This window comes from Odontomachus brunneus, unplaced genomic scaffold (assembly GCF_010583005.1).
Source record: "Odontomachus brunneus isolate Ranch 3 - 2012 unplaced genomic scaffold, Obru_v1 Obru_scaffold_005, whole genome shotgun sequence".
Lineage (NCBI taxonomy): Eukaryota > Metazoa > Arthropoda > Insecta > Hymenoptera > Formicidae > Odontomachus > Odontomachus brunneus.
The window spans coordinates 2,353,661-2,379,884 of NW_022639455.1; the positions used below are offsets into that span (position 1 = coordinate 2,353,661).

At 37.1% G+C, this 26,224-nt stretch overlaps 7 protein-coding genes across 22 annotated transcripts; 4 read left to right on the plus strand and 3 right to left on the minus strand.

The window, feature by feature from the left end:
• Window positions 1-854: 854 nt before the first annotated feature.
• On the plus strand, window positions 855-4,335 carry LOC116849805 (TBC1 domain family member 20). The gene is made up of 5 exons (XM_032827361.1): window positions 855-1,344; window positions 2,101-2,344; window positions 2,502-2,705; window positions 2,885-3,104; window positions 3,188-4,335. The coding sequence occupies exons 1-5, from the start codon at window positions 855-857 to the stop codon at window positions 3,488-3,490; spliced, it is 1,461 nt and encodes a 486-aa protein (XP_032683252.1). The 3' UTR covers window positions 3,491-4,335.
• Window positions 4,336-4,777: 442 nt separating this feature from the next.
• LOC116849860 (group XV phospholipase A2-like) lies at window positions 4,778-7,552 on the minus strand. The gene is made up of 7 exons (XM_032827465.1): window positions 7,408-7,552; window positions 7,002-7,144; window positions 6,682-6,916; window positions 6,336-6,563; window positions 5,932-6,103; window positions 5,725-5,847; window positions 4,778-5,629 (listed from the first exon to the last, which is right to left on the minus strand). The coding sequence occupies exons 1-7, from the start codon at window positions 7,511-7,513 to the stop codon at window positions 5,410-5,412; spliced, it is 1,227 nt and encodes a 408-aa protein (XP_032683356.1). The 5' UTR covers window positions 7,514-7,552; the 3' UTR covers window positions 4,778-5,409.
• A 77-nt stretch (window positions 7,553-7,629) lies between these two features.
• On the plus strand, window positions 7,630-9,716 carry LOC116849915 (heat shock factor-binding protein 1). 6 transcript variants are annotated; one of them, XM_032827609.1, is made up of 5 exons: window positions 7,630-7,758; window positions 8,679-8,771; window positions 8,927-9,040; window positions 9,156-9,222; window positions 9,442-9,716. In XM_032827609.1, the coding sequence occupies exons 3-5, from the start codon at window positions 8,942-8,944 to the stop codon at window positions 9,528-9,530; spliced, it is 255 nt and encodes an 84-aa protein (XP_032683500.1). In that variant the 5' UTR covers window positions 7,630-7,758; window positions 8,679-8,771; window positions 8,927-8,941; the 3' UTR covers window positions 9,531-9,716. The 6 variants fall into 6 exon arrangements, with proteins under 6 accessions (XP_032683500.1, XP_032683510.1, XP_032683474.1 ...); XM_032827583.1 differs by lacking the exon at window positions 7,630-7,758 and adding an exon at window positions 8,003-8,145; XM_032827600.1 differs by lacking the exon at window positions 7,630-7,758 and adding an exon at window positions 8,456-8,597.
• A 103-nt stretch (window positions 9,717-9,819) lies between these two features.
• LOC116849871 (protein FAM92A) lies at window positions 9,820-13,208 on the minus strand. Of its 2 annotated transcripts, XM_032827491.1 has the most exons (8): window positions 13,009-13,160; window positions 12,797-12,898; window positions 12,325-12,453; window positions 11,362-11,542; window positions 11,014-11,238; window positions 10,775-10,807; window positions 10,473-10,634; window positions 9,820-10,344 (listed from the first exon to the last, which is right to left on the minus strand). In XM_032827491.1, the coding sequence occupies exons 1-8, from the start codon at window positions 13,038-13,040 to the stop codon at window positions 10,213-10,215; spliced, it is 996 nt and encodes a 331-aa protein (XP_032683382.1). In that variant the 5' UTR covers window positions 13,041-13,160; the 3' UTR covers window positions 9,820-10,212. The 2 variants fall into 2 exon arrangements, with proteins under 2 accessions (XP_032683382.1, XP_032683390.1); XM_032827499.1 differs by lacking the exon at window positions 10,775-10,807 and having other exon boundaries at window positions 13,009-13,208.
• A 92-nt stretch (window positions 13,209-13,300) lies between these two features.
• Window positions 13,301-17,503, minus strand: LOC116849865 (secretion-regulating guanine nucleotide exchange factor). The gene is made up of 5 exons (XM_032827476.1): window positions 17,370-17,503; window positions 15,427-15,994; window positions 14,087-14,326; window positions 13,783-13,941; window positions 13,301-13,685 (listed from the first exon to the last, which is right to left on the minus strand). The coding sequence occupies exons 1-5, from the start codon at window positions 17,394-17,396 to the stop codon at window positions 13,516-13,518; spliced, it is 1,164 nt and encodes a 387-aa protein (XP_032683367.1). The 5' UTR covers window positions 17,397-17,503; the 3' UTR covers window positions 13,301-13,515.
• Window positions 17,504-17,653: 150 nt separating this feature from the next.
• Window positions 17,654-20,378, plus strand: LOC116849790 (cell division cycle protein 23 homolog). The gene is made up of 8 exons (XM_032827313.1): window positions 17,654-17,800; window positions 17,903-18,081; window positions 18,182-18,843; window positions 18,982-19,161; window positions 19,248-19,412; window positions 19,494-19,740; window positions 19,858-20,122; window positions 20,184-20,378. Exons 2-8 carry the CDS (start codon window positions 17,981-17,983, stop codon window positions 20,292-20,294), a joined length of 1,731 nt encoding a protein of 576 aa, XP_032683204.1. The 5' UTR covers window positions 17,654-17,800; window positions 17,903-17,980; the 3' UTR covers window positions 20,295-20,378.
• A 425-nt stretch (window positions 20,379-20,803) lies between these two features.
• Window positions 20,804-25,729, plus strand: LOC116849812. Of its 10 annotated transcripts, none has more exons than XM_032827451.1 (7): window positions 20,804-20,938; window positions 21,473-21,651; window positions 22,318-22,565; window positions 23,320-23,642; window positions 23,889-24,132; window positions 24,465-24,745; window positions 25,158-25,395. In XM_032827451.1, the coding sequence occupies exons 2-7, from the start codon at window positions 21,549-21,551 to the stop codon at window positions 25,393-25,395; spliced, it is 1,437 nt and encodes a 478-aa protein (XP_032683342.1). In that variant the 5' UTR covers window positions 20,804-20,938; window positions 21,473-21,548. The 10 variants fall into 10 exon arrangements, with proteins under 10 accessions (XP_032683342.1, XP_032683334.1, XP_032683324.1 ...); XM_032827443.1 differs by having other exon boundaries at window positions 20,834-20,962; XM_032827433.1 differs by having other exon boundaries at window positions 20,839-20,962; window positions 21,450-21,651.
• The last annotated feature ends 495 nt before the right edge of the window (window positions 25,730-26,224 follow it).

The following is a 26,224-nucleotide window of genomic DNA, read 5'->3' on the forward strand; positions in this document are numbered from 1 at the left end:
GAGCGTTAAGTGGACCAAACCAACCACCAAACAGTATCATGGTCACGAAACGAAAAAACGCCTTATGGCTTCTGCACACAGGACTCGGTAAAACTTGCCGCGCGACGGAAGTTCGCACGATAGCCAATCAATATGCTGCTTTCCGTAATAACCTTCTAGCTCTTACGGAAAAACAACTTATTGATTGGCTATCGCGCAAACTTCCGCCGCACGGCAAGCATTACCGCGTCCTGTGTGCAGGAGCCAGTAGGGTGCTATTTCACGTGTCGTACGACAAGCTTTTCGGTTACGTTTATTGGTTGGTAAATAGAGTATTTTTAGGTTTTCTGTTCGTCAACCAATGAACGTATCCAAAAAGCTTGTCGTACGACACGTAAAATATCAGCCGTATTCAGGATTCACACCGCGTCCGATGTCCGACGTACGACGTCCGATATCCAATAAGAGAACAGCTTTCTAAAGAATTCAATTCTCCATTGAAACGCTGCTCTCCTCCGTCAGGCTTTTCTCTGCTAAGATGTATTTGGCTAATCATATACAATTGAATAACGCGTAAGAACATTCTTTTACCTGTGTATGTATTGTTCTTAATAAATAAGAACAAAATATAATTTTACGACAAGTAAAACATACCTTTTCTTATTTTCAAGTAGTACGACTCAACAACCGGTGAAACGCCAGTTCCAATTCGCAGTGGGCAGTGCGCAGGTGCATGTGTCATTCGCGTGTCACTTTCGACACAGTCAAGTGTGGTGGTCTGTCAGTTCAGGAATCTTCATCATCCAACTAAATTGTCGGTGTAATGGCACACGTCACAATCTGTCCAGTGTGAATTCGTAAGAAATCTCGAGGCAATGGCCACCGCGAACGACGAGGTGCAACCTCTGGTGCAACCCGCTGCGGACGCCAAGTCGTCGCCAATAGCCGAGAATCATAACCACAACAACAAGATTCGCAAGAGGATCGTGACCGCGGAATCCGGTGAGAAATTCGCAGCGACGGATATAAATTTCGTGAGCAAAGACAATGGTGTGATTGAGTCACGCGATAGTGTAGCGCTGGTGACGCTGTCCGATTCTACGAAAGCGTGGTATGACGATGACGCGCCGCGAATACCTGACATCGCTGACGTGGTCGTATCCGATAAACAAAACAAGGTGTCGATTCGTGACGGAAACGATCACGATTCGGATGACAGCGATGGAACTGTGACCGAGACGGACGGTCTGCTAATGAGTCGCGAGAAGACCAAAATAAGCGTTATCCGCGGCAGCATTGCCAATCCGAATCTCACCCTGGGTGAGCTGAGACGACTCGGCTGCAGCAGCGAAGGCTTCGTTACTGGTACTTTTACGAGGATGACAGTACGTTATGATCAACAAGGAACCTTACAATGATTTCGTTTCGGGCTATTGACGAGAGATCTGGGAAAACTGTGAAACGTGAATGCAAAGAGCTCCCTAGACTCCTTTGATTGAATTTAATCGCGTCACACGTCATCTCTTAACCGTGTGTAATAATCGTATTTTGATGCTGCCATGTTGTGAATGTAAAAATTGTTGCTTTAATAGTGTGTAATTGTGATCATATGTATATCGTAACATATGACAGACTTTCTAACTTCGCAAGATGACTTTTAAGACTTTAGGTTTGTTCTTTTCAGCTGCATTGCTGATGCAATAAGTTAGAATGAAACAAATATATGTTATCTTACTTTAACTTATTGCAGCAGTGCAACTGAAAAGAACAGACTAATTATTACATGTTCTAATATAATGTAATTGTATGGGCATAAGAGTTATGCAAGTGACTGTATGTAATAATGATTATATTCAATTGAATAGATAACAGATTGATGTTGCAAAGTGTGGTTATACAAGTTTTATTATTCTTTTTATGATTTGAAACAATTTTAACTTCTATATTTGTATTATAAGCGCATCAAAATACATGATACCGTTAAATTTTATTAAAATCTGTAGAGAGTACACACACACAATGTTTTGTGATATACATTGTTTAATCCAACAAAATGGTTCCTTCTTGAGAATAACTTTATTTTGTATAACTAAGTCTTGAAATCATAAAGATGATCTGTAGATGATATACGAAGGGTTCTGTGGCCAAGACTCTTGAGACTAGTGCAAGAGGAATTTATACCAGTCAATGGATTAGAAACTATACATACTTGTATACCAAACGAAGTATATCAACAGATATTGAAAGATGTAGCACGTAGCGGCAGCCACATCTCACAGAATGCAACAGAAGAAGAAACTGAGAGTTTTCAAGAACAGCTGACACAACTGATGTGTTGGGTACTTCACAGGCATTCCCGATTAAAGTTAGTATTTTCAAGCACTAATAGTGTGCATTTTATTCATTATATAAAACAATAAATTGTATATTATGAATTATAATTATATAATTCTATGAAATTATATATAATTATTAATTATGTCTGTCTTATTGTAATACAAAATAAAATAATGCATACTTAGTTACTACCAGGGATACAATGATGTAGCAGCGACTGTATTACTTGTGATGGGATTACAAGCAGGCTTGTATGTGCTTGAAAGAATATCACTAGCATTCTTAGAAAGATTCATGGAAGAAACCATGGAAAAAGTTAATCAGGAATTATTTTACATATTTGCGTTGTTGGAGCGAGTACATCCAAATTTACTGGAACATTTAGAGAAGTTAGTTGCTATTATATATGGTAACACAATAAATTTTTCTATACTATTCATACAGAATATTACCTATGAATTCTATGAAAATTGAATTTTTTTTTTTTTATTTTGTACATTCAGTGAGTTTATCAGGGAAGGTCAGTAAGTTTAAGGTATATTAATAGCAACATTTCTGTTTATTTTAGTGTAGAATTGTTCCCACATTTTGCCCTGGCTGAATACACAACATGGTATGCACACAAGTATGCGGAAAATAGAAAGTTATTACACAGATTATTTGATTATTTTCTTGGCAGTCCTCCCCTTATGCCTCTCTATTTAAGTACAGTAATTGTTGCACATAGAGCCACTGAAATTTTCAATACTACTCCTGATATGGGACACACACATAAAGTATTATGCACAGTAAGTATGATCATAAAAGAAATTATTACCTGTGCATAATAGAACATTTAATAAAATTATTCTGAATCTATGTTTCTCTTCAGTTACCTGATGACTTGCCATTTGAAACACTTTTGATGGAAGCAAGCAACTTGTATCGACAATACCCTCCCGAATCTATCAGTAACGACGTCAAGGATTATGATCACAAAAGGAAAATTAAGGAGCAAGAATGGAAGGCGTTAGCAGAAGCAAGTCGTCAAGAGAGGGAAAGACAACGAAAGTTAAAAGTTGCTCTGTCGAAACCACGAATATCTTATCGTATCAAAAGTTACAAAACTATCACTGTTGTGACCATTTTAGCTTTGGGATTATACGCTTTCATAAAAACCTCGGGAATCAACTGACGTTAAGAGAAATCTTTCACTAATCGTGAAAGTAAAATTTTTAACATTTTTTGTAAAGTTAAAACCTTGGCACATCTTTGATATGTCACTGAGAGAAGATTTAAAAATGTTAAGTCATTCAGTAAGCAAACTTTACCAAAGTAATGGACGCGAATGAAATATGTGTTGCTAGGAATATAATTGAATGGTTTGGTTATCGATGTTTGAGCAAATCTGTTCCAGAAGATGTGAGTCAGAACTTTGTGCATTCCTATGCTGCCTTTATGCTGTGTTCTTTGGAGGTTGACTTGAATTTTTTGTGGATATATTTATGTTAACCTTTACACTGCGGAGAATTCGGACACAGAATGCACAGTTTATGCGATAGACTTTTAATACATAGCCGAGATTGTGTACAAATATACTTTTCTTATTACAAAAAGGTCAAGAGTCTGTAGATATCGAATGCGTATCATGAGTGATATTTGCTGAGTGTCCATAGAAATATGTGTATCTATAAACGATTTTTCTTAAACGCTTATAGATGCTGATAGCAGTGAAAGGGTTAAAAAATTAAGAGAATCACAAATATATGCAAGTTTGTAGAAATGCAGCAATTTTAAATACTCAAAAATTGCTACAAGTTCGAATATGAAATTAAGGTGTTGAATAACTTTGAATAAGATATGTGAGAAAATTTCATATACGTAATATGTGTATATAAGTTAAAATTGCATTGATGAAAGGACTTTATGTATTTGTTACAATTCCTGTGATGAAAGGACTTTATGTATTTAATTAAACCTGAAAAGAAAAATTAGAGCAATTAATCATTACAATCGTTAATAAAAGTGAATTGTTTTTAACAATATTTATTTATTACCACCTTTTATAACTTCTTTTTATTTATAATAATTTACATATTTTCATCTTAAAAATATTTAGTTACACATAGTTTGGCTGTACAATAGTTACCAGTATTGATATCTCTATTAGTTACCAATATTAATATCAATGCTTGTAAATTTTGCACTTAATATTTGTGGTTCGTCGTTTTGTACATAAATATAATTCTATAGGAACACCTTTTAGTATATACTCTCTTATATATTTTATTATGATTCCATATTCTTCGATTTATTTATACAAAGATATGCAATTGTATATTTAAATATCAAGATATTAGAATCATATATAATGAAAGTTTCTATCCTTTTATTTTTTAAATTATTCTATATTGTTAAAATTGTTCATCTCACTAATTAGGAATTATCGTAAGAATATGGAATATATGTTTACAATAGAAAGAAATTTATGACTTGTAAACTGTGAAATTGGGATTTTAATATTATTATTATAATTGTGTGATGTATTACCACTATAAAATATTGTACAGCATAAAACTATTTCCTATGAAATATTACTACTTTATAGAATAAATTACTAGTCATGTTCAGTGATCACTTTTTGTTTTATATGAGATCAAGCAGTTAATGAAACATAAAAATTAGTGATGTGTGTATATATGTATATATATATATATATACTAAATATGAAAAACTAAGGAGAAAATAATATTATAAATACTTATATAATCAATATGGCCAGTCAATAAGCAAATATTAACATTTACAAAATGTTTTTTGCAACTGCACTACTTTATAATCCAATTGATATTTGTCGGTATGTTGTTGTGTAATGTGATATATTTTAATGAACTATATAGTTAATAAAAATATATTTTTAATTACGATATTATATTTTCAATCGACGAGTGATTAAAATCCATGAAATTACTTATTTTTTATGATACATTATTTTTGTTTTGTTAAATATTACTTTATTCTAAAATTGCGAAATAAAGAATTTTAAACTTATAACGTTACTTGATATATACTTTTTTATATTTTACCATGCAATTGTTTTCATTAAAAATTATATCAGACTTTTAAAACCGTTTTGATGTATGTTAAGATACTGGGATCTTTTAAAATTTTAATATGATCTACTTTCGGGAAATCTTTAGTGTAAATTTTCTGTTTCTGTGATTTCTGCCACAGTTTGCATGCTTCTAGACTCCTTATGTTTACAGTTCCATCTCCATCTCCAAAAATTAATTGAGGATAACCATCTATTGCTACACCTGGCTTATAATACAACCTGTACAGAAATAATCAATTTTGAAGACTCTTATAATGTTAGTGTATACTTAAATTTAAAAGCTCTCTATGTTGCTTAAAAAATAATATACAAACTTTTCCACAGTATCCACTTTGCTGCCATATAAACAATGTACTTCTACACCTGGTGCTGTAAAATCCAATTGATACTTCTCGTTATCCTTCCTGAATTCCCAAGCATTAGGAACACCTATATCTCTGTGAGATAAAAATATTTGTTAGTGGAAAAAGAAGAAACGGATTTACAGTAGAGGTAATAATTATGTAAATGATCTATCATACATTAAATACTGCTGCAAATTACTCATGGTGTAATTTTTTTGTTCCGATTGCACCAAAATTTCAGTATCTTTCCAAAATAATTTTGAGGGTAACAACCATCCTAAACTTGGACTTGTTATCTGTTCATTTTTTAATGTACTTTCACTCAGAAAATATGCACCTAAATTATCTCCTGTATTGAATGTAACATTAATTATATTTTACAATTAAAAATAACAGCAGAAAATTTCCTTTTTTTTTTAATGCCATACTTTGGATATTTTGGATTCACTTATCAAACATCCAAAATAAAGTAGATAACACATGTTTCTTATAAAGACAACAATAGTTTTAAATGGAATGTAATATAGATAACACTGTCGTTTTAAAGAGAGTGCTAGTTTTAAATGATTCTAGATACTTACCAATAGCAAAGACTTTGACAGCTTTCATAGATCCTGCCCATACTGCACTAAGTGTGATAAAGCTATTGATATATTTATCCTTCCATTTCTGACTCTGACGTTGCAACATTATTAGAGTCATAGGTCCACCCATACTGTGAGCCACTAATGTAACTGGCACATTATTATTCATTATATATGTTTCTTCGACTAGAGTTTTCAGGTCACTAAAGAATTGCTCATTCTCACCTGAAATTCAGTCTTTATTTCGGTAAATTTGTAATATAATCCCTTAAAATATATATTGTCAAGTACTGTAAATATAAAATGTCTGAGACATTTATTAGTCTCCCTTCTTTGTACATACTAGGTCCTTTTCTAAAATCATAAGGTGCACCACGTAGTGATAGGTTTCTGACGTATCCTAACTCATTTACCAACATATTTCCAATATCTTTGTAGTATGAGCCTGGTGAGGCTTTACTTGGATCTATGTATTCAACTACAAAAGGATCACCCCATCCTGGTATCTTTATATCCACTCCAGGCTGATTACTAGTAGTTCTCGTTACATTGTCATAATTTAACTTTAAATTATCAATCTGTAATAAATCAGACTTTAGCATTAGGTTATTGAGAGAAACAGGAAACCAAGAATGCAGATGCAAGACAGATTAAAGATCGTACAAAGCAATCTATCACAACAGGTACAAGCAGTTCCATGTTTAACCAAAGGTTAAAATAATCAGAAGATATTTTTTCACAGATGTAGTGTACCACTGATGGTTTGTTAATCTTTGCCTCAACCTGACTGCCGCCATCACCTGGAACTGTATCATTTTTGCTTTTGTAAACAGTCTCTTTCTTCTCAATTGCATCTCTCAATAAATAATATTTTTAATTCTTATCTTTACAGATTCGTATTTGCATAATTAAGAAAAAGAGCAAAAGAAAACATGTGAAGCCACCATATCATTATGTATAATTACAGAAAGTTACTTGCGATCTTTAAAACGTGCTCAGAAGTCAGAATAACAAATGATGCGCGTTGAGCAATGCCTCTTCGGCATGAGATACGATCCAAATAACTCACTGAAAATAACAGGCGATCTCTGTTTGATCCTCGAGCGCCAGGATCTCGCGGCTTGCACGGAGAGCGAAAGAACAATCGTCGCACTTAGGAGCACCACCAGGCGCATTGTTCGTCGTAGCCACGGTATTAGAACTGCACTCGTGCGAGGAATACTTCACGTGATGCAATAACAACTTAACGAATAAAACTGTCGAATAATTTCCTAAGCAATGGAGCTTTATACTCGCGCTCGCAAGAATGAAAACATTCTACCGCGTGTCTGTCTGACGATTCACACTGCTGACGTCTCACTGTTGTACAATCGACATCGTGTACGTTTTACGTCTGAAGTTAATCGCTTCCAGGTCAAAGGTTCGTCACTCAATGTTCTCCACTAAATATATTTTCGCTTCGTCAAAAACAAAGAAATAAATGCTTTACGTATTCGCTTGTGTAGTCCGTGTAATTAAATAAATTTACTCTTCAGCACGGGTCATTAACTGAGTCGAGAGTAATTTGCAACTTGACTTATCGACAATGGAAAAATACATGATCGATTTAGAGAATGTCAAACTGCGGACAAGAACTTTTGGCGATATCGAATATACGCGTGCAACATTATCAGCTGATTGCACGCACTAATTGCACGTTCATGGAAGGGCAGCACAGACCATAGGCAGTAGCCAATAGTAGTCAGTCGAAGTGACGCGAATGTGGGGTTAGAAAAATTATCATCACAGAGTTTATCGGCGCGCTTTCGTAAGCATGACTGAGTTTAACTGCGTCTCATTGTCTTCGTCATTGCATTCGATAAATATGTTAGATCGTCTATATAAGCGCGCGTATTATATCTCTTTCTTTTATTGTCTCCAAACAACACAAATCCAAGAGCGCAATATCCTGGAGATGTCTTGGACGTGTCTTGGAAATCTGTGTTGTCTGAGTATACTCATTCAAGTATAAACACTTGAATGAGAGAGGAACGCGATATATACACAAGCATTTGTCATCATGTACCGTGTCGTGTACATTTCAATCAGGGGGAGGGGGACAATAAGACTTTATAATTATTTAGAGAAGCATAAACATTACACGCCTAAAAGACCTTTTCCTCTGATGTTCCTCCTCAAAGATGTCTTCTCCAAGTTAAAATGTCTTCGTAGAGTTATTTCTCAAAAACCCTAAAGCCATCTTTTCTATGAAATCTTTCGGTATATCTCCTTTTTCCCTTTTTTTTTCATTGCAAGAGATCGACCAAGAGCAAACGATGACACAGTGTGTCGATTTTGTAGCGCAACGTCCGGCGCGTCAGGGTCAAAAGCGCATTCGTCTCGCGAACAAGAGGGTCGACAGTTGGAAACGAAGTTGTTGGATCAATCAATGCGGTACCTAGCTCCATCCGTCACCGTCGCGAAAATATAGGAGCATTAGCAAACGGAGACGACGGAGACATCGCGTCACGTCGCACGCGCCCGTCCGCTCGCGAGTTCCATTGCGACGTAGAAATCGGAGCAGTTTAACGAGGGTTCCTTCGTTGTAGGACGTTGTTGTAAGAATGGCCGATATCAAGCAGGAACACAAAGGCGAGGACGTGGACAGTTATGGAATGGGTAACAGCACCGACCCGAAGAACATGCAGGAGTTGACGCAATATGTGAGTTTGTGATTTTTTCTCTCTTACTTTCCGTTCTTTTTCTCATCTACAAAACGCGTTCTGTCAAACGACGCGCTCGGGGATTTTCGGTGTGACCGACCCTCTTGGCTTGCAGGTGCAAACGCTGCTGCAGAACATGCAGGACAAGTTTCAAACGATGTCCGACCAAATCATAGGGAGAAATATCCTTTTTGGTAGCTAACATAACCTAAAAGACCGTGTGTGATAGTGATATTAATTATATAAAGTATTAGGTCGAGGAACGTCCGTGTAGATATATCTCAATAATTTTAGAGCAATTGTGCAAATAATCATATGTGTTTTGATGCGTGTGAGTTTGAGTGACTTATCCACTAATATAATGGCAAGTTTGATATCATTAGATCCTTAATAAGAAATAATAGATGAAATGGGGAGCAGAATAGACGATCTGGAAAAGAATATCGCAGACCTAATGACGCAAGCAGGAGTCGAAGGTGGTGATAAATAAGCTCATCCTTCTTTTAAAATGTTAAATACAAATAAGTGACCACTCATCTGAAATATTTAAGATATCCATATATCATATAACTTATCTCGTAAGACGAGTATTTATATGGACACAGTGTGAGAAAGGCAGAGAGAGATAAGCAGATCTTTTTGTTACAATATAAATAAACTTACACTTTTTTATAAATGTATTTTCATATTATTCTACACAAATATAATCTTTATCACAGTGCTGATTGAAGCATCAAGTAAACAGTGATTGTGTAGTTGCAATAAAATGTAAATTATGATGTTTCTCAATATCAATCTTTATATATAGGAACAGTTATAATATCCCCTTCTTTGTGATAAGATATTTCGCTGCATTTGATCTTATTAGAGATAATTTTGTGCATTTATAAATATCTAAATTAGTATATATATACACACATAGCATACAACATAATGAATATTCTTTAAGTAAGAGAGAAATATATGGTAAAGTGTACAAAAATCACTTTGTCTGATTCAGTTTAGGAGGTAGATAATGAGGATAAATAATTGACGATATTAAGGACTTCTTGTATGTAGGAATTGCTGGAACCGGTTTGATTACGAAACGTTTCTTTACTTTATATCCGAGATGCCCCGACAATGTTCTCTAGAAGGATAGGAAGGCAAGGAGTTAAAGGAGCAATTAAAGATTACATGGATTTATGCCTAGTTCTCACAGGCTTGTCTTGAATTGATTCCGATTCCGTTTCTTCCGTGCTGTCGGCGTATTCTTCCACTTGAACCGATTCGGACGAATTTGTGAAGCCTGTTCGTACGGAATCCTGGAAGAATTCATCGCAGTAAAACCCACTAAATACAAGATAGAGCAGTGGTTTGCGCTCGCGAGGTTTCGTGAAGTTCGTGAGATTTCGACAATTTTCAAGAACAGAGATTAGAACTGACTACTTACAGCGGACTCGGCTCCTCGGTTAGCCGATTTTTGCGACGTCATGGGAGAAGATATGAATCGGCTAGCCAAGTTCGTTAACGAGTAGGCTTGTCGAAAAGAAGTTCTGCCCACTGTGTCCAGTCTTGCGACGGAGTCGGAAACTCGCATCACCTCCCTGAATTCCTGGATAACGAAGTAATGAAAACAATTTTTTTATTTAGGAAATAATTAAAATTCGCGCAACATTACGCTTGATGATAGCGAGAAGTTATTTATAGAAACATTAAATCGCGTGATAAGATATCAATCTAAGGTGGATTTACCCCATTCATGTCTCCTCTCATGATTTGAAAGTCCTGCACGTCAAAGAATAAATAATGTTGACTGCACTTGCACGGATATTGTACGGGTGTAATACAGTTATACAAGGTACCGCTTATCTCGAAGAGGATTACGCGGAAAGATTAAAATGTCACGGAAAATCTGTAGTATCTGCTGCAAGCTCACGAATTTCATGGGTTCTGTTTGATTATCATAAGATCGTGGATATCTCCTATCTTACCTCGAGATCTTTAATCTCGTCGATAGCCGCGACGTCCTGATACGCCTTGGTCAAAAGTTCGAGCGCTTTCGTGTGAAAGCTCAGCTCCACCGTGACGAAGTCCAACAATATGGACTTTAGATCGTGTAACTTTCGTCGCTCGAACGAGTCGATCTGCTCCTCCAATCCTTTCACCACTCGAGACACCTCGACGGATGCTTTCATCAGCTCCGACTCCGCTTGCGACTAGTATTCTTTTGCAATTAAGGACTTTTACCTACTCGCACGAAGAAACTAGCCAGAGACGAATGAGCCGTTCATTTACGATTAAAATCGAACTTATTCTACGATTTTCGATAGTAAGGATACTATCATTTGACGGTTCCTAGGGTTCCTCTCCCGGACTTTGTCCAAGTGCCTTCGCCTCGCGAGTTCCCTGTCGCGCGCCGAAAAGGTGTTCTTGACGTCGTCGCGAGCGTGTTTACAAATCGTCGCATACTGCGAAAGGGGAGCGACCACTTTCGCGTCCAATCTTTGCACTTCTGCATCTCTGTAGTGCGATAAAGTAACGATTTTGAGTAGCAATTTGAATCAATGCTTGAGCGAAGTACAACAGCACACATAGAAAAATATCATTCTGCTACTAAGAAAAGAGCTTACTCAATTTACTTTCCTTTTTTCAACTAATGATTATTTTCAACAAAGAATATTTTTTATGAAACAATTATATTTACTATAAAAATCAAATCTAGAAATATAATGTGAATCTAACGCAATAGTCGAAACGTATGAACTATCGCGTTAGATTTACATTACATTTCTGAATTTAATTCTTATAATAAATATAATTATTTCATATTTTATTATATAAAAGCTTGATCCATTTATTATCTTATTTGTTTGTTCATCAAAGCCTTTCCTAACTTTCTTTTTCTTAAAGAATATTTTCTTGATAATATAGTTTTAAAATATACTTACCACACACAAATTTTAGAAAAGTTCATTGTCATGTCCTTCTCAAAAGAAGGATTTGTTCTCTTTACAACACTATTATAAGATTCTATTCAAGAGAAAATTGGTTCGATTCTATGTCGAGCAAATTGAATTTTTCTTTTAATTTAATATCTTTGATTGAAAGGCTAAATATACTGAGATTCAAAGGATATTTTGAGTAAATTTAATGCTTGCAATGAACTTATGATAGATTTGCAGATATGTAAGCTATAATTGCTGATTTGCAGATATGTAAGCTTATAAATTATTTGAAACAAGTAACATTTATTTAAATGAAGTATGCATTTTCCTATGTATGTAAGAAAGTAATTTACTCACCTATAATCACCTATGACCGATAATGTCTCGGAGAAGTTGGTGAGTCCGGTACTCAAAGATCGATTCACAGTCTCCGAGTCGGCATAGATATGTATTATCTTAGCCAGCTCGTCGCCTTTGTCGCGTAGTCTGAAAAAAACAACAAATGGATATCTGAAAAGTGAAATCGAATCCGTCGTTGCCGGAGCGACCGAGATAATAAAAGGTTCGTGCATGCCGTGCCGACGAAAATAATCGATATACGCTTCCGCTCACGAGTATTCGCCCAGCCATATTTCTCCGTATCTTTCGGGAACGTGAAGATAAAAATGTTGGAGGAAGTATTTCGAGAATAGAAACTAAAAATAAACACACGACGGAAAATCTGCAAATACAATTTTTCGGAAAATAAAATCGATTCGAAGTTCCAGATAGAGGAATACGGTAATGTTATGAGCGATAATCATTGTCGTCGTCCGGCGGAGAAACGCACCTGGCTGTTTTCCTGGTGAACGCTGCGAATATTGTGCATAGCTCGGCGAAGTGCTTCTCTACACCCGTTATACGATCCTGGACGAACTTGGCTTCTTGCTCGCTGAAAGAAACAAAAGAGATTCGTTTAAAAGAGGTATCCTTTCGCGAATATGCTGTCAAACGAAACTGCTCGCGAAGTAGAAACCAGGTATTTACATAGACTCGACTTACCACACGCTGCTTTGCGAGCGTATTCGAAGCATTTCTTCTTATTCTTCAATGAAGTATTCCATGAATTACTAGATACGAAGCGCGATATCTCTTGTAAAACTGGGAACACCTTCGATCGTCTGTTCTCCTGTATACGGACGGTGACAGTTGCCTGCCTACTGACAGGTGGTGGTGAACCGTTGCTGGTGAAGTTATGTCGCGCTTTCTATAGTCCCTTCGGGCTAACTGTGCAGGAGGTCGAGTGTATGGCTTTCAATTACGCCGTTCATTCGTTCGAAATGCTAAACCCTTCTGCATGTGTGTTGCTGTATATTTTTCTTATTTTCTTCTTACAGGTAGATTCTCAGAAGATGTTTTGTGTAATTTGTACGACTTATTAATGCGATAATATTTATAGATATATAGATATATCTCGTATAAATTTTACGAAATTTATACGAGATTTTCTGGTGTAAGGAAAAATTAGTCAAAAGTTATCTAGAGTGAATTTATATTATACTACTGCGATCAGGTAATATTTTTTATTACAGCGAAAGAATGTCCCGCGCCAGAACCGACGAGAACGCCGATAAAATCGTGTGGAAGTGATAGAGGTTCCGGTAACAGAACGTCTTTCGTGTTCCCGTTACCGCAGTTCCCATGCTCGTTCCAGCCCCAGCAGAATATCGCTCCACCCTCTGTGACATTAAATTTGACATATTTCATTATCTGTCGTATCTTCTAACATAATTAATTACAAATATATTTGTATATCTATCGTGCTCGACAATTTACCGGCTAAGGCGACGTTATGCTCCGATCCGACTGAAAGTTGAACGATTCTCGGGAGATTCTCCACACGTTGCATTTTCCAGAAACCACATCCCGTTTCCTCTAATTTCCCGCGACCTAGTTGACCGTAACTATTTCTTCCCCATGAATAAACGACGCCATCTACGATGCATATAAAGTCTGTTTAAATAAACAATACTCAATTGTATATATCAGTCGGAATAGTAAATTTCAAATCTATTTGCAATCAAGCCTCAAATGAAAATCCCCTGGAAGCAGAACATATTCGCAATTAATCAAAGAATACCGTTCAAGATATTTGTGTGACTCCACCCTGCGTGGATGTGAATCGGCGCGCCGAGTCGTAAATCGCAATACACTGAATGGTGTGCGGAACAGATTCGCATGTATTCCCGAGGATCGAGTCCTGCCTGTCCGTGCTTGTTGTCGCCGAAGAAATACGTGGCGTACACGCCTCCGTGCAGTCTCGCGACTACGGTGTGATGCTCGCCACACGCGACATCTTCTACATCCATCAATCCTGGAACTGTTTGACCGTATTTCAATTAAGACATAACATTCTTGGTAAAAAAAAAGTTTATAGAGAACTATAGAATAAAATTCTATTGTTCTATCGTTTTCTGTCGTTTTAAATATGGATTTTGGTGTGTAAATTCACAAATGTGAATAGTATTCTATCGTATACAATAGAATACAATAAATAGTGATAGAATTTCTATCGTTAGAGTTTCCTATAGAATACAAAATTGTGTATAACCAGATAAGATACGATAAAATACAATAGGATAGCTGTATCGTTCTCGCTCGTAAGTTCAGATATAAATCCTACCGTATTTTATCGTATTTTATCTGGTTATACACAATTTATCGTATTTTATCTTATTTTACACGATTTTGTATTCTATAGGAAACTAACGATAGAAATTCTATCACTATCTATTGTATTTTATTGTATACGATAGAATACTATTCACATTTTGTAAATTCACGAACTAAAATTCATATTCAAAACGATAGAAAATGATAATTTTATTTTATCGTTCTCTATAAACTTTTTTTACCAGGGATGCAAAATTGTATAATAATAGTATTCTATCGTATACAATAGAATACAATAGATAGCGATAGAATTTCTATCGTTAGTTTCCTATAGAATACAAAATCGTGTATAACCAGATAAAATACGATAAATCGTGAATAACCAGATAAAATACGATAAAATACGATAGGATTTATATCTGAACTTACGAGCGAGAACGATACAGCTATCCTATTGTATTTTATCGTATTTTATCTGGTTATACACAATTTTGTATTCTATAGGAAACTAACGATAGAAATTCTATCGCTATCTATTGTATTCTATTGTATACGATAGAATACTATTCATATTTGTGAATTTACACACCAAAATCCATATTTAAAACGACAGAAAACGATAGAACGATAGAATTTTATTCTATAGTTCACCAGATTTATTTTCATGCCACTTATTTCTCCAATTAATATATAAATATATAAAACGTGCCATATTCTCTAATAACAATATATCAGAGATCTTTTTATGTCTTCTACTATGTACTTATATCTTCTACAGGATAAGAATAATGCGACAGTCTGTCATACTTGCGGTGAAACAATGCCGAGCGTCACGAGACTGCTTGTTCTCCGCATTAGTTAGACCCAATTGTCCTTTGCTGTTCGCCCCGCAAACTAAAACGTTACCATTATCCGTTACCGCAGCGGTGTGCCGCAAACCCATGGAAACGCGTCTAACTTTTCCCGACCGAATGGTACGTATAGGCAACGAAGTCGACGAATGAGTTGACGGGTCGTCGCCCAGCTGTCCGTAACGATTGGAACCCCAAAGGTACAAGTCACCGTCGTTCGTCAATGCCGCGGAACTGTCCCATCCGCAGCATACGTCGACTATTGTCTTATTGTCGAGAGGAAGTCTCCGAAACGTTAGAATATTCGTTAGCTCCGAATCTGAGATTCCAGTTTGTCCTTTGTCGTTTCGTCCGCAGGAGTAAACTCGACCTTCTGTGTCCAGTATCAACGTGTGTCCGCCACCACCAACGATTTTCCTCGCCGATTCCGGCTTGAGGCCGCATTCGGATAAATCGATCTCTTGAGGTAAGAGGCATTGTTCGGATGACACACCTTGTCCCAGTTGACCGTGCGAGTTTGCACCCTGCAAAAAGTCTCTGTCAAATTCTTGAAGGCTTGTATTTTGAACGTTTGAATTTCACGAATTTTCCGTCCTCTTGGCCAGAGTTTCTCACCCGGCAAAGTGCCGGACTGGGAGATACGTCCTGATGGAAATAATCTATTTAAATATTTACTGAAAATCTCTCTCAGTTGACCCCTTTCATTAAGATTCATAAACATTCGTAGAATTCATTAAGATTTATTAAAATTCATAAAATTATTTTTATATAACAATAAAATAAATTTTATGAATTTTAATGAATTTTAATTAATTTTGAATAATTTTAATGAGAATTTTAATGAATTTTATGAACGTAAATTCAAAGAGATTTTCAGTAAAATGTTTTCATCAGGGCGTATATATACGATTTCATTCCTCGCTTTTTTGAATCGTGAAACTATCTCGAAGTATGCGTGTCGCTGTCATTCCAGTGAGATGATTCTTTGCGAGAATATTATAAAAATATTCAACAAAAGCGTGAAATAAATTTTCCTCATATGAAATGTTTTTCTCGAGGGCAAATCGATATTTTATAGATCGGAGAATATCTTTGATTTTCTACCTTAAGTGGAATATTTGAAAGAGCAAATTTTTTTTACGAACAATAAGAAAATTATTTACAGTTACATTTCAACTGAGGAACAATCCATTTCAAATTCGTCGAGAAGAATCCGCCATTAAAACTAGGATTTCGAGATGTGCACATTCATTCAACAAAAAGTTACAGTATGGTTCTTTGCATTAGCACCGACAAGGTAATGTTAAAGGTCGTTGATCTTATGGGATTTTGCATTTATATAGAAAATTTAAGGACCTCCTGGACTGATTTGTCGACACAAATGTGTAAAATCAGTGTAGATAATGACTACAGAAATGCACTTTCATAAAAATATTCAATATATTTTATCGCAAGTGTATATACATAAGATAAAACATATTAAGATAGTTGCAAATTATAAAACATAATACTTTATTACACACTGAATATCTAAATATTTATGACGGATAGCTAAAAATAGTCGATAATGTCACTTTTCTTCAATTACCTCGAGGTCTTTTTACGAGAACGAAAATTAATTGAGGGATGACTGTCTTTAATATCTCGTCGGTTGTACTTATTTCTTAATTTTTTCATGTATGTGCTTTATGTAGTTATGTAAATCCACTTATAGAGACCTTCAGTGTCCACCAAAGCAGTCACGTGGGCGACTGAATCGCTGTATGAGTCACGATCTATTTGTTCCTTGTAATACATGGTGGATATGTGCAAGCAGTTTACTACACGTGATGTATTCGCGCGACGGAATTGATTTTTATAAAAAATTCACGAATTTATCTTATAAGTGATCGTTCTCACCCATGAGATTAGCTTATATGTAGACATCGTCGAAGATAGTGTGTCTTCGCTCGTGCGACTTGGAATAGTGATTCTTCCGTATTCATAATCCGTCCTTTACCGTACGCAGATGGCGTTCGACAATTATTGGCGTACCTAACCTAACTTGACGTCGCCTAACCTCATTGCTAAAGTATATGATGTATGATTTGAGATATTTACTTTTTATTTACGATACATTATACTTTCTGCATTTAAATGTAAAGCAAATATAAAATCTGTTTGATTTCGAAGAATTTCTGAAGCGCACACTATAAGTTAAAGTAAGAGAAAGTATATTTGTTTTACTCTAACTTATTGCACTGGTGCAGAAGTTGTTTGAAAACAAACAGGCCTATACATTGGTGTATTACAAGAGAAAAGAAAGAAAAAGAAGATTGGAATAAAGTGCAGTAAGTGCAACTAAAGAAATCGACCTATTGTAAATATCGAGCGCCGGTATTACGAATGGTGGTTGCAGAAAAGTGATAATCAAATGAAAATTTATTCCTTAGGGTGTATGCAATATTTCTGCAAACACACGATTGATTTCATAAATGATATGACATAAAAAAGTTCAGAAGAGCGTGACAATGGAAGAGTCTGCAAAGTTCGATATTAAGGTGGTTAAGACGGATCTTTTGCACGCGATAAATGAGTGTTCCCAACGTGGTTTACGATATACTACCAAATGGTACGCGAAATTCTACTGAAATTCGTAAAAATATATTGTTATTTTCTTTATTTGTGCAACTTTTCGGATACTTACAACGTTGTGTTTACGTCTGTTATAGGTTAGCAGAATTGAATTATTCCTTGAAAAATGTCAAATTGGACTTACAAGACCTAACTACAGATATCAAGTCACTAGAGATAAATGAAGAGGAAGATACCTATACATTAGCTAAAACATATTTCGACTTAAAAGAATATGATAGAGCTGCGTACTTCACAAAAGATTGTACAACCCCAAAAGTTAGATTTCTACATTTGTATTCACGTTATTTGTCAGGAGAGAAGAAGAAAATAGATGACATGACTGATGTGCCACCAGATCCTATGAAAAATGACAGTCTCAAATTGCTTTGCGCCGATCTGAGAAAAGATCATTTGGCCTCCAAGCTAGATGGCTATAGTTTATATCTCTTTGGTGTAACCTTAAAGAAACTGCAACTCACCAAAGAAGCGACTGATGTTTTAGTAGAATCTATACACAAGGAACCTATGCATTGGGGTACATGGCTGGAGTTAGCTGCTTTGATCACAGACAGGGAGAAACTGGAAAACTTGTGTCTGCCAAATCATTGGATGAAGTACTTTTTTATGGCGCATATGTACTTAGAACTGCAACTCATAGATGAAGGTTTGGCATTGTATTGTGAACTGCAGTCAATGGGCTTTCAAAAAAATTGTTACGTACTAGCTCAAACTGCAATAGCGATGCATTATAGGAGAGGTCAGTTCAACTTGATATTTAAAGTAAACACTTTTTGCTCACAATTTTTGTCAAGAAAATTTTAAATTTATCTCTAGCATTTTACAGCATTATATAGATTATTTAATTATAACTATTTTGCAAAAATATCTATTTCAGATGTTGATGCTGCAATGGAAACTTTTAAAAGAATAATAGAGGAAGATCCTTATTGCCTTGATAATATGGATACATATTCGAATCTGCTTTATGTGAAGGAGATGAAAGTTGAATTAGCATATTTAGCACACAGAGCTACTGAGATAGATAAGTATAGGTTGGAAACTTGTTGTATAGTAGGTGAGTTCATGTCCTTTTTCAAAAATATAGGAAGAGTATACTTTACAAGATAGACTAATATATTCGTCTCCTTTTTTTTCTTTTAGGAAATTATTACAGTTTAAGAGCTGATCATCAAAAGGCAGTGATGTATTTTCACAGGGCACTGAAAATGAATCCGCAGTATCTATCGGCTTGGACGTTATTAGGACACGAATTTATGGAAATGAAGAATACCAATGGCGCTATCCACAGTTACAGGCAAGCAATTGGTAAGATCTTTGAGAATTAATCGCTTGTGTCATTGATGTGGCAACGTATTCTCTATTTATATCTGCTGCACAACTTTATAGAGGTGAATAGACGAGATTATAGAGCGTGGTACGGCTTGGGTCAGACGTATGAAATCTTGAAAATGCCGTTTTATGGACTTTACTATTACAAACAAGCTCAGCTCTTGAGACCCCACGATAGTAGAATGGTCTTGGCCTTGGGTGAAGCGTACGAGAAGCAGGAAAAGACACCAGAGGCGCTCAAGTGTTATTACAAGGCATGCAATGTGGGCGATATAGAAGGCATGGCGCTGTTAAAGTTAGCAACGTATGTATCGACATAAATTTCTATTCAGTTCTTACGTTCGAAGACATTCGATCCCGAAGGTTCAATTAACCATCAATTAACGTCGCCTTCATTGTTATCATGATCACTATTAATTAGATTGTATGAGAAATTGGGAGAAAACGATCATGCAGCTGCAGCTTATACGGACTTCGTAGTGGATGAATACCGGAACGTCGACAGGAAGGAGTTGAGTCACGCGTATATATACCTCACGCAGTATCACTTGAAAAGAGAACAATTGGATCAAGCTAATCATTACGCGCAGAAATGTCTTCAGTTTGACGAGACGAAGGAGGAGGCGAAGGTGCTGCTAAGGACAATCGCTGAGAAGAGAGCAAAAGTGGAAGAAACATCCATGGTGGTGAGTAGAAGTGATGATCTTCTCGGGCAAATTGCGATTCGATCTCATGACTTTATTTCAGGTGGATGACATGAACGAAACGGATCCCGTGATCGAGCAGACAGCGCGTACGGACGCGATATCCGGCAGCCAATTGTCACCGATGAATCTCTCGTTCACACCTACCCCGTAAATAAAATGATACCTCCCACTCGCAGTCTGCAACTTCGACATCCCAATATCTCTGTATATAAATACAAAGTATTCGATAATTTGATACATTATGTATGTTTCTACGGTAAATCCGTTCTTTCTTCTAAAAAGATAAAAACTTGTGCATTGACAATTACAGTAACGTTGCTTTATGATCGGTCGTAGGTATCACTGACGACGGAGCCGATTTTGCTCCTGCGTCTCTAAAGTTAAAACTCTCGGAAGAGAGTTCTAAAATTCAAACATTGGAAATGAAATTAGAAACATGTCAACCAAACGAACAAAAAGCTGTTTCACTTCTCTACCTGATAAAACGAGGAATGTTCCTTCTTTCCACATAATTCCACACATACGCGACGTGCGCTAACGCCACTGGAGCGACGTCGAATGACTGCAATAAGGGAGAAAGAGGCGGATAAGGAGAAAACGTATACGCCAGAGGGACGAGGGGCGTGGACAACCGATAAAGCGGTTGACCCTCGCTCTCCTCAATGACCTGTCGAGATATCGTTCCACTAAATCTACTGACGTCCTCGCAGTCGAACGCCTATAGCACGCACGGCCGTATCCATGCCTCTCGTTCACTGTTGAGCCATCAGCGAGCGGGTAGAAAAAGAGACCAGTGCAAGTTTTACGACGAGAAACGTAGTACGGCACTCTACACCGGAAGGGAGTCACGCTGACTAATCGACCGTTGAATTAAACGTAGCATTCACGATATTAATCCGTCGAAGGTTGATAGTGCTTCCGAAAAAGAGATAAATCGATCGCAGAAAAAATACGAAGTAATTCCTGAAGTGAATCAAAATGACAGCATTTAAACTGAGCTTAAATAAGAGCTTGAATAAGAGCTGAGCGCTAAATATCATATTGCGCGATAAATATGAAAAATAATTCAGGAAGAATTTTCAATATCGGAGAACATTGATACTAACATTTCCGTTTTGACTTTGATCTTTCTTTAATCTTTATCGTGCAATAATATCGAATGCTTGGCTTTTATTGGTTCAATCTGAATATTGTTATTTTGACTGTGTAACTTTTTCTATTGTTGTTTTCCGGTTTGACGTCGCGTTAATATTCGCACGACGGCGACTCCCGTAAAATCGTGATATTGAAGTTGCGACTGTTGCAGTAACAAACACAACTAATCAACAGTATATCCAGTTATTACATCGGTGCGCCTGGAAAGAAGGGCTGGTACAACAAGTGCGAGTTGTGTCCCGGTTCGGAAATGCGAGTGTACGCGGTCTTCTTGGTAGTGGTGTGCTACTTCCTGTGTCCCTTGTGTGCGGGCGACGATCCAAAGCCGGACAATGCCTCGTCGTCTTCGATAGGTACGATTAATCGATATGATACGGGCAATTGGGTGAAGGCTGACTATATTTTCTCTGTGAATTGCTCAAATAGGATTTAATCGGATTAAATACTGCGTGCTCAAGCGGCAAATTTCCTAACTGGCTCTTTGCACTTTCGGCAAATTATTTAAACATGTTATCCAGTTGTATGAGCGATGGATTGCGATCCTCCTGTTTCTCTTCTTTTCGTTGCAATTTGAAAGTCCGCAAAGACGAGTTGTCAAAGCAAACGAGATGGTAAAGAAAAAAGAGAACTGAAGAAAGATTTATTTGTCGCATTGTATCATATTGCGTTGCGTTATTATTTTCATGATAAACGATTTATTTTCATTGCGCAGTATAATTTGTAGTTCAAAGTGCAATAGTAAATCGTAGATCGCTATAAGATAGACTTATCGCTTACGCTCGTGAATACATTGGTTTGCGAAATTCTAATACGTAATTCTTCGAATTCTGTCTTTTCCGCAACAAACTCCTCACGCGCCGATGGTTTTTAAATTGCAAGCAAGCAAGCAATAAAGTGCCAAGAAAGAGAGCGAAAAAGTGGCAAGTTACTCTCTGCCTGGGATTTCCCAACATTATAATAATTATTTAATGTTGCTTTTAAACTGGCCGATTAATCAGTCAGATAATGATTTCTTCTAGACAAAAACAAGGTAGCTCAGATGGCGGCGGGCGAACAACGGCTCGGGGATCAAATTCGAGCGATACTGAAACATTATCAGCAAGACGATCCGGTTGGGCTGCCAGGCGCGCCGATACCCGATCCTATGCCAGTTCCGGACATGAAACACTCCTTTTCCATATACACGATGCATTTTAAGCAGATAAACGTCTACGGCTTGTCCAAGTTTCGCATTGAGCATGTGGAATCAGAATTGGCGCGTATGCAGGTAAATGTAAAAGAACAGTTAAAACTCCTGGGCTTATATTCTTAAAATTTTTGCGTATACGTAAGTTTCTTTGCGCAGATATAATTATATCATAAAATAGCGCAATAAAACTTAAGTGTATGCAAAAATTTCAAGAATACGGGCCCTGATCTCCCTCGCTACGGAATTCTTAACTGACAACGTTAGAAACGAAGAAATGCATGGCCAATATTTTTATAAAGCACGTGACTTCAAAACACGTTTGATAACAAATAAATTGTCAAGAACTGTCGATAATTCAGAATTCTATATTGGTTATAAAATGCAAAGTGTCTGCTTTACAATATTGGATATATTGAGGCCTAATTTGTAGGCAATATTGCCTCAGTGAACTGTGCAGAGAAATATCGCGTCGTATTTTATGCGGACGTAAGTGAAAGATGATAAACGACGACGCCGCAAAATTGTGCGGTCAAGCAAGATTTGCGTAGAGAGTACGCAGACTGACTTGAAAGAAGAAGTCAGATTTGCCGAGTAATCACTGTAATCGGTATTTAATATTATTAATATTATCACCATTCAATCGATATTACCATATTATTTAGTATCGTTATTATTCTAATACTATTCTTGGCTCTTGCTTTATTTTGTTCAATTAAATTGATTTGTTAAGTTGAATTTTATATAAATCTTTTTTTTGTCCTTTACACCTGTAACATTTGACTCGCCGTTCATACGCTTTCCTCAAAAGTGTAAAAGCGATCATATTTTTGAGGTCTCCGTCTCAGTGAAAATCGATGGTCTCGACATTCGTGGATTGTACACACTGGCGTCATGGCTCTCTAAATCGGCCGGCGATTTCACGGTGAAGCTAAGCGGCGTGAGTGTCCAAGGTATTGCCAGGCTCGAAGTCGGTACTGACGGTAAACTGCAAGCCCAAAACATCGACATGGACTTGACGTTCGACAAAATTGACTTGGACTTCAAGAATCTGGGATTCCTGGGCTCGGTCTTCCAAGGAGTCATCAATTCCATCGGCACTTTCATGTTCGATAGCATCAAGCCGTTCATATTGAAAGAAGTCAATACGAACGTGAGGTACGAAGGATCTAATGAGAAATATCTCCGACGGGTAGAAATATTTAGACATACATAGAGGTGTCTCGTGCAAAAATCATATATTCGGAAGTCGAACGTCCAATTGAAAAGCAAACATAAACTTTGATTATTAGAAAGTTAAATTATTCAATTATTGTCAGTGTAGTATTCAATTCTTTCTAATTCAACTGTCCATAGATTTATCTTTATTATATTTGACACTGACTACGTGGAATATATTTCTAGGGGCGAGGTGAATAAGCAGATATCGCAATTGCCGCAGTACTTCCCGAACTCGATTTCACCGTTCGACATGGCAGTCGCGGAAGCTCGCAGACAAGTCCGCGCGATGGGCTACGATCCCTACAGGGTGCCGGACTATACTCAGAGCGCTGGCATATTCACCGTGATCTCGTCGCACACTTGGATCACTGGCTTGGCTAGTTTCTATCGCATGGGAAACATTACCATAACTATGCAGAAGGGAAATGTGAGTGGTCCTTACAGCGAAAAGGCTTTTCGGACATGACGTTGACGAATGTGGAACGTCAGACATCTGCAAGTCAGTCGGTCAGTTAGTTAGGTAGTTAGTTGTAAACAAGGCGCGCGTTGTAATACGCAAAGCAGCGGCATTATCATAATTGCGACGATCACAGTTGCGTAACGTTACGTAATCTCGGCCGTGCGATCGTCAATGCAACGATACTGATTCGCAATGCGGACGAGTACGAGAGAACGTGGCGAACCCCGCGACGGTCGGTTTTGGGGTTTCGCGTGTGGGCGACTTATGTTTACTACAAGCGTCGCGCGCCTTATACGCAGGTCTACGCGCTACTGGACGTTGGCACCCAGGAGCTCAAAGGCAAGACGCACTGGGAGATGAGCGTGATCGGCGGAGTCCTGTCACGAGCCGGCACAGTGTCCTTCACCGTCCAGTACTTCCGCGTCCAAATGAAGCTGAGCCAGCCGTTGGACACGCGGAAACGCGCCTCTCTGGAGGAGCTGGAGCTCGAGCTGGGCAACATTCAGACGAGAATTCACGGCGCTGGCACGTTGGACTATCTCGTGGAAGCCAGCGTTAATATATTGCCGAACCTTTTAAGGTCCGTAATGACCGTGCCCGTGGCCTCTCCGTAATATGCGTCTCGCGTCGATCTCAAGGCTGCTTCCATAATTGGCGATTATCATTCTGAGCTGATTAATTAGACCCTCGATCGAAAACGACTGCATGCAAGCGATTAATCACAATCGCTTTGTCAGCAAATTCGAGTTTTATGCTGGAATTCGGATCTTGTATGTTTGGTATTGAGATTAACCAGTTGATGAGTTGAATTGTGAGTTTGGGATTAAGTTTAAGTTGAGATCTTTCTGACACTTTAGTATTTTTTACAAATTTCCTTTCGTATAATCATACGTTCAGCGATAATATGCTTCATGGAGAAGCAATTGTGTGCATGAAACTTCCCGAATTTGTTCTTTTAAGTTTCTAGCTTCATCTCTCGTTTACATCTATAGATATCAAATTATGGACGCCATTGAGGGACCTCTGAAGAGACGCATACAGGAGGAGCTAAACAAAATAGATGTAGAGAAATTGATCGACGATAAGATACCGGAGATAGAGGAGCAAGCTAGGTGGATGCACGGTTTAATGCCCGCGGAAGAAACGATTTTGGAGACATCGACTCCGCCGCAGGATCAAGACAGTCAGGTGCCATTCTCCGACAGCGAAGAGAATCGAGGACCATCGTAAGAAATATAACACACGTACATTGAACTCTTTTTAACTTAAATCATCTTCATGAAGAAGGAAACGTTATTAGCGAAATATTATATTATAAAGTTAAACGATGACAGCTACAATGCAAATATTGTACTGCAGTTATGCTGCTCGTAAGTAATTAATATGAGAGATTGCGGGTTTGTAAAAATTATACAAACGACGTTTGAGATATTAAATCGCATTTTTATTGAGAAATAAATTATTATACAGCGAAATTTACTATGTCAATTATATTACGTTATAAGCTGAGTAATAATTACGAATTTGTAAAAAGCGAATAAAACTATGGAAGATCGTGCGAAAATGTGCAAGAGAGAGAGAAATTATCATAATACCGGTCATGGAATAGGCGTATCAATAGTGAACACAATTGTAATTGTTTCGTATGAAACATATTATGCAACACTTGGGTTCGACAATAACGTAGAAGCAGGCGCTACTTTTCAGCCGATGTATGAGTAAGCAATGTCCGGTTATTGCCTATATCGTCCAAACGTTGCCATCCAATTCGCATTTTTCGCCCTAAAAACAGGTGTTGCATAAAAAAGCTATCCCTATAAATACGAACCCTAAATTCAATCGAGAACTATACAGCTGACAATAACTATTAATACAAAACAATTGCATAACAAATAAATTAAACAAATTATTTTTTATATATTATAATTTTAAACGAATTATATTATTACGTAAGAGCGACAAGCTCCGCGGAACTATCCGCAACTATCCGTGATTGTTACATTTTAGCAGCGAATTGCGGTGATGTAAATGGATCTGAAACTGGCGGTCTCTAAACAGC

What these genes read in the sequence shown, in the direction of transcription:
- LOC116849790 (XM_032827313.1), top strand. Translation starts at nt 17,981, where the DNA reads ATGGAAGAGTCTGCAAAGTTCGATATTAAGGTGGTTAAGACGGATCTT. An exon ending in TTACGATATACTACCAAATG is followed by an intron (nt 18,082 to 18,181) that starts GTACGCGAAATT and finishes CGTCTGTTATAG; the next exon opens with GTTAGCAGAATTGAATTATT. An exon ending in CAGTTACAGGCAAGCAATTG is followed by an intron (nt 19,413 to 19,493) that starts GTAAGATCTTTG and finishes ACAACTTTATAG; the next exon opens with AGGTGAATAGACGAGATTAT.
- LOC116849871 (XM_032827491.1), bottom strand. Translation starts at nt 13,040, where the DNA reads ATGCTTCGAATACGCTCGCAAAGCAGCGTGTG. An exon ending in TTCACCAGGAAAACAGCCAG is followed by an intron (nt 12,454 to 12,796) that starts GTGCGTTTCTCC and finishes TGTTTTTTTCAG; the next exon opens with ACTACGCGACAAAGGCGACG. An exon ending in CTAGGAACCGTCAAATGATA is followed by an intron (nt 11,239 to 11,361) that starts GTATCCTTACTA and finishes AAAGAATACTAG; the next exon opens with TCGCAAGCGGAGTCGGAGCT.
- LOC116849915 (XM_032827609.1), top strand. Translation starts at nt 8,942, where the DNA reads ATGGCCGATATCAAGCAGGAACACAAAGGCGAGGACGTGGACAGTTAT. An exon ending in TGCAGGAGTTGACGCAATAT is followed by an intron (nt 9,041 to 9,155) that starts GTGAGTTTGTGA and finishes CTTGGCTTGCAG; the next exon opens with GTGCAAACGCTGCTGCAGAA. An exon ending in CGACCAAATCATAGGGAGAA is followed by an intron (nt 9,223 to 9,441) that starts ATATCCTTTTTG and finishes AATAAGAAATAA; the next exon opens with TAGATGAAATGGGGAGCAGA.
- LOC116849865 (XM_032827476.1), bottom strand. Translation starts at nt 17,396, where the DNA reads ATGTCTACATATAAGCTAATCTCATGG. An exon ending in TCGGCATTGTTTCACCGCAA is followed by an intron (nt 14,327 to 15,426) that starts GTATGACAGACT and finishes ACGGTCAAACAG; the next exon opens with TTCCAGGATTGATGGATGTA. An exon ending in GCATAACGTCGCCTTAGCCG is followed by an intron (nt 13,686 to 13,782) that starts GTAAATTGTCGA and finishes TTAATGTCACAG; the next exon opens with AGGGTGGAGCGATATTCTGC.
- LOC116849860 (XM_032827465.1), bottom strand. Translation starts at nt 7,513, where the DNA reads ATGCGCCTGGTGGTGCTCCTAAGTGCGACGATTGTTCTTTCGCTCTCC. An exon ending in TGTCAAAGTCTTTGCTATTG is followed by an intron (nt 6,104 to 6,335) that starts GTAAGTATCTAG and finishes CATTCAATACAG; the next exon opens with GAGATAATTTAGGTGCATAT. An exon ending in AAAGTGGATACTGTGGAAAA is followed by an intron (nt 5,630 to 5,724) that starts GTTTGTATATTA and finishes ATTTCTGTACAG; the next exon opens with GTTGTATTATAAGCCAGGTG.
- LOC116849812 (XM_032827451.1), top strand. Translation starts at nt 21,549, where the DNA reads ATGCGAGTGTACGCGGTCTTCTTGGTAGTGGTGTGCTACTTCCTGTGT. An exon ending in TGCCTCGTCGTCTTCGATAG is followed by an intron (nt 21,652 to 22,317) that starts GTACGATTAATC and finishes GATTTCTTCTAG; the next exon opens with ACAAAAACAAGGTAGCTCAG. An exon ending in GAAGTCAATACGAACGTGAG is followed by an intron (nt 23,643 to 23,888) that starts GTACGAAGGATC and finishes ATATATTTCTAG; the next exon opens with GGGCGAGGTGAATAAGCAGA.
- LOC116849805 (XM_032827361.1), top strand. Translation starts at nt 855, where the DNA reads ATGGCCACCGCGAACGACGAGGTGCAACCTCTGGTGCAACCCGCTGCG. An exon ending in CACAGGCATTCCCGATTAAA is followed by an intron (nt 2,345 to 2,501) that starts GTTAGTATTTTC and finishes ATGCATACTTAG; the next exon opens with TTACTACCAGGGATACAATG. An exon ending in CACATAAAGTATTATGCACA is followed by an intron (nt 3,105 to 3,187) that starts GTAAGTATGATC and finishes GTTTCTCTTCAG; the next exon opens with TTACCTGATGACTTGCCATT.